General features: G+C 31.6%; 1 protein-coding gene across 2 annotated transcripts; it reads right to left on the bottom strand.

The window, feature by feature from the left end:
• Positions 1–214: 214 nt before the first annotated feature.
• Positions 215–5,091, bottom strand: LOC134723466 (angiopoietin-related protein 7-like). Of its 2 annotated transcripts, none has more exons than XM_063587070.1 (5): positions 4,614–5,091; positions 3,979–4,103; positions 2,603–2,699; positions 1,702–1,872; positions 215–539 (listed from the first exon to the last, which is right to left on the bottom strand). In XM_063587070.1, the coding sequence occupies exons 1-5, from the start codon at positions 4,924–4,926 to the stop codon at positions 253–255; spliced, it is 993 nt and encodes a 330-aa protein (XP_063443140.1). In that variant the 5' UTR covers positions 4,927–5,091; the 3' UTR covers positions 215–252. The 2 variants fall into 2 exon arrangements, with proteins under 2 accessions (XP_063443140.1, XP_063443141.1); XM_063587071.1 differs by having other exon boundaries at positions 1,795–1,872.
• Between the last annotated feature and the right edge of the window lie 266 nt (positions 5,092–5,357).

Genomic DNA, 5,357 nt, shown 5'->3' with positions numbered 1-5,357 from the left:
GGGCTGAGCAACAAAAGAAAACGTTAACATTACCGCCTATGGAGAAACAATTACGGATATTGCCCCATATGATTGATTTATAAGAGGACTGAGTCCTCCTTATAACAAGCCAGGTGATATAATGGGCATTTGAAATGGTGAGAAGAATGTATAAAAGAAATAAAACAAAAATGAGCTGATTTTTAAAATTTTATATCAAGTATTGATGCCTTGATAACGTAAGAATTAAGTAACACAATAGTCACAGGGTGATTAAGAACATCTGCGATAATGTGATTTGATCTTCATTGTAACGGTTTTCAGTGAATAATCAGAGCTATACCAGTTTTTCCAGTATATTCCATCATTCTCTTCTACGCCACCATTGTAGTAAATCCCGTTTAGATTTGCCCTGGTACATGCATTGTACCACCAACCAGCATGTTTCTTGTCTTTAGCACAGCTATCAATATTGTCAACATCATTGTCAACATCCCATGTGGAAAAAGCCATTCCATTTATATCGCAGTTGTCCTTGCCGGAAAAAACTATGCTATCTCCTAAAATGAAAAGAAAGTTTGAAATAATAGGCAGTCCACAAAAACAACAAGTATTTACTACTGTATATAACATATTATAAAATGTATTATGTGATATTAAAAAGACATATTGATATTTTGGTCGGTATGAAATTGATGGCTACTTAGATAATAAAACCACGATTACTAATAGTGCACCAGTGGCAGTGTCATCCTAGTGCTAGACAAAATCACCGTCATCACCAATAGAAGGTACGCATCTAAATTGATATTTACTACTTATACACATATAATAAAAAGTAACATAATATAGTGTTATTGAATGGTACTTTTTATATCAATCCTGCTCACAAGGAAGCTATTAAACCAAGAGCTCCAAATGGTGAAGTTGAAATCATCCCTTTGTAAATTTGACGGACGCCATCACGAGCTGGTTGACCGTTATGGAATAACCGTTTCACAAATGATATCGGATATGTTCCTCACGTCGAAACTACAATCCCTTTTCCTTTCATGAATGTGACCTACCGAATAAGACTATTTACCAGATTTGTTATCACATAAGCATCACTACGGGTGCCACATGTAAAGCAGGATCTGCTTACCCTCCTGGAGCACATGAGATCACCCCTGGATTTTTTTTAGATTTATGAGTTTGACTGTCCCTTTGGTATCTTTCGTCCCTCTTTTGTCCAAGTGCAATTAGATTACTTCGGGATTAGCTTAAGCAGTTGAATGTGTAGCCTAGGTCGTATACAGATGATCGAGATCAAATACGACGATTTTGTTTTGTTTGTTTGCATGATAATAAAAAGTTCTTCTGGTCGATTTACATTTACTCTATTTCGAATCAATTTGTTCGTAAAAATTAGGTGGTATATTTTTTAGAGTAAAAGATTAGGTTAAGTACTAGCATTCATTTAAGAATTGAATTGTGGAATGTGTCAAAGAAACAACAACCCAACCAAAGACCAGAGAGCAGAAAACAGTCGGAGACCACCACTGGTTCTTCAACACAGCGAAAAATCCTGGGGTAGGGAGCGTGCTTTAGCTAGCTCCGATTTTTTTTTATTTAGATGATGCACAACAAACAAATTTTAAGAAAAGTTAGCTATACTAAGTGATCGTAAAAAACAATGACATTTCTTTCTACCATGACAATCTTTCAGATAACAATACGAACCAACATTTCCGCTGTAATTGCCAATAGTAAGTACATAGTTGGTCGCTTCGTTCCCGACAAAGAAAGTGTCATATTCAACATATCTTGTCTTACCGTTCCAATCCTCGAGGTCAATTCTTAGCTTATATTCTCTTGCTGACAAAGACAAAATATTATGTAAATTGTCGTTTCCTGAAACATAAAATATGAATTTGTCTTTTTATTTTATACAATAATTTTTCAGGTGTATTGATTTTTCCGATCAAGAATCATGGCTTTTATATAAAATTTGAATAATTCAACAAATAACAAAGCAGCTCGATTAGTATTGTAACTATATTCCCTCTTAAAAGGTCTGTTTTGTTTTAATTTTTTTTTTGTGTTTTTGTGCTTTGAAGATAAAAGATAGGGTGCGAAATACTCGGGCGTTTAAGATGTACAAATGTTAATTCATATTTATGAATGATGTTATTGTGCCGACGATACATACAAAACCGAATCGAACAAGTTGAGATATAAAGACACATTAAGATGGTTAAAAGGTATTATAACCATCTATAACTGGATAATCAACAATAGTAAAATCTTTTTTTCATAAAGTTTGGTATCAAGTTCCAGTAAAGGAAAAAAAGGTTCCAACTTCTTGTTGGTATTAACATATCTAGAACCATTTCGGCAGGATACATCTCTATAGTGTAAAAGTCGTCATTATTGAGATCAAATATATCATCCAAATTTCTTACAAAAGCTCTCTACCGTTGAGCGACTTTTATTTCTTTTCGAAACAAAAAATCAATAAAAAATTTAGTTGTTATGATATTTCTGTCCATTTAGTTATATATTTAACAACGTCGTATAATCAGTGGATTCCTAAAAAGACTTGTTCATGTTATTGTAAACTAATCAAAAATGCATTACCAACCTAACCAGAATTCTGTGTTCACATTTCCAAAACCAAGTTTATAATCTTGCCAATTTCTGTAGAAATCTACGGCCCCATTTAATCTTCGTTGTATAATCTGTTCAAGTACAAATAATATTTACCTAGTAATAGTGCAACAACCTGTTATAATTTTCAAGTCAGATAACATATTTTTTAACGTTATGTTCTGTTTATCTTTTTTATATTTTACTGTTGAAAACTGATAAATCATTTAAAACACAAAGATTGTTCTTCCATAAAAGTACACAGTATGGGTACCTCCAATTTTGTATCCAACATTTAACGTTTCGTACCCAATTTTACCATTTCGTACCCAATTTTACTCAGGAAATTTTTAAAAGACCAACTGCAAAAATTATTTCGTAGCTCAAAGACTATATATATGATTACTATTTCCTATCATATATATTTGCAAAGCATTGTTGTTTCAACATCGTTTTTGAGATTTTGTAAAACAAAAATGTAGAATTAAAAAGAACAGATATGCCCCACGATAAGTTTTTGTTTATGTGTAATGCTTAATGTCCAATTCCAAAATATATAAATCATACGCGAGGAACAGGACGAAATGGTTTACAGATAATTTTTTGGTACGGTACGAAATGTCATTCATACAAATATTCGATGATGTACGAAATAGTCAAGATACAAAATGATTAAGTTACGAAATTACTATAATTTGATGCTTTTGTACAACAGGTTGAACGGTAACATTTGACAGGCTTTAGACCATTGATTTTCCCGTTTGACAAATGTTTGAACGATTTAACACTACTCATTTTTAGGGCCCTTACTAGCTTGCTGTTCGGTGTGAGCCAAGTCTCAGTGTTGAACGCCGTACATTGGCCTATAATGGTTTACTTTCATAAATTGTTATTTGGATGGAAAGTTGTCTCATTGGCACTCACACCACATCTTCCTATTTCTTTGTACATCTCAATAATGTATATGTTTGAGCGATAACTCAATGCCATGTTAATTCAACGTTCATAGTATAAATATTTATACTTTTTTTTTTTATCATATTTGGTATGATTGACAACAGAAGCAACTTTTTTAATTTTGACTGTAAGTCTTGTATTATTTAAACGATTTTCTGCAATTTACTGTAAAAGTGTCCACTAGAAGCCTATTATCTATTCATCTAGAATAAGATCTGAATATTCCCGACAACTGCTGTTATCGATATCAAACGTTGTAAAAAACTGTAAAATTGTAATTATGAGTTGAACGTGGGGAAAAACACACATCAGCGTTGCGTTTTAATTAGTTATTTAAAAAATCTTGAAAAAAAACAATTATGGAAAAAAAATCAGTTCTTTTATCGTTTTTCAATAATAAAAAACGTGCATTACCGTCCATTTCCCGTCAGAATTCACATCACAGTACACATCGAAAGGTCCATCATTATGATACATCGCATAGACACCACTTAAGCTTCCATTCGAAATGTCAGTGCAGTCAATGAGTTTGTCCTGATCTAAAAAAAAATAAAAAAATGTCAAAAACTAAACCAATTTCAAAACAAATACAAAAGCAAAAGCAACAAGCACAAAAATAAAGGATGAAAACAAAACAAACGATGAAGAAGTAACATTATTAGCTACACAGTGACTTGTTACTTTACAAGTCAGGAATATGACTGTTATTGTCCATTCGTTTGATGTGTTTTAATATTTGATTTTGCAATTTAATAATGGAATTTCCGTTTTGACTTTTTCTTAGAGTTCAGTATTTTTATGATTTTTTACTTTTTTCATATATAATATATGTAAACAGATTCAGTAAAGTCAAACATAATCTAGAACTTATAAATTATGCAAGATTTTGAGTTTGTGCTATATTTCTCACAAACATTGTTATTTTAATCAATACAGGTATTGGTTACAACTCTTTTAAATCTTTTCTACAACAGATTTATAAGTTTCATATGACTATTGTATACTTTTCTAGTTTGTCAAATACAGCTTCATAAAACAGGAATCTCTACCTGGTAATTTTCGCAAAACAATTCCGTTCTCAAATAGTACTGTTTCCGGTTCACAACAGGAGTATGACTGACACTGTTTTGATGTTTTGTTATAGCTTGCGGAGCAGCAGGTTGGACTACCCGCACACCAACTAGCACACACTATATATGAGTGAACGCTGATTTCCTCAATTACTGTTACACTAGATGATACTTTCTTATTGACCTCAACTGCAAATTTTTGATTTTTGATGTTCATATTGTACCCAGATGCACAAGCAATAGAGGTTGTCCCGGTGTAAAATAGCAGACTTAAAAACATGATGTTAAACATTTAATCACAATCCATAATGCATAGAAGAACAATATTAGTCTTTTTATTTATAAACACTAACCAATCAATGTCCAAGTAACAAACTTAACTTTAAAGTCGAATTACCAATTGAAAACTATCAAAAATATCTGATTAATGTTAAAATATTTTGTAGTCCAACGTTCATAAACCATTACAAGTCTTGAGGAATGAGAAAATAATGTGAAGGACCAAATTAAAAACTCCAAAAAGATAAATAAACTATCAATTAACAAAATATGAATAGGTTTACATAAACTGAATTTATCGATATGAACAATGTCTTTATTTGAACAATGTCTTTATTTGAACAATATATTAACGGTTATTGAAAATTCTATAATGTTATGTTTGAACCATGATATCCAAATTAAATAAGAAATTAAACTAGATTTAATCCATGTTTCAAGAAT

This window comes from Mytilus trossulus, chromosome 6 (genome assembly GCF_036588685.1).
Source record: "Mytilus trossulus isolate FHL-02 chromosome 6, PNRI_Mtr1.1.1.hap1, whole genome shotgun sequence".
Classification (NCBI taxonomy): Eukaryota; Metazoa; Mollusca; class Bivalvia; order Mytilida; family Mytilidae; genus Mytilus; species Mytilus trossulus.
This window is presented reverse-complemented; position numbering and strand designations above follow the sequence as displayed.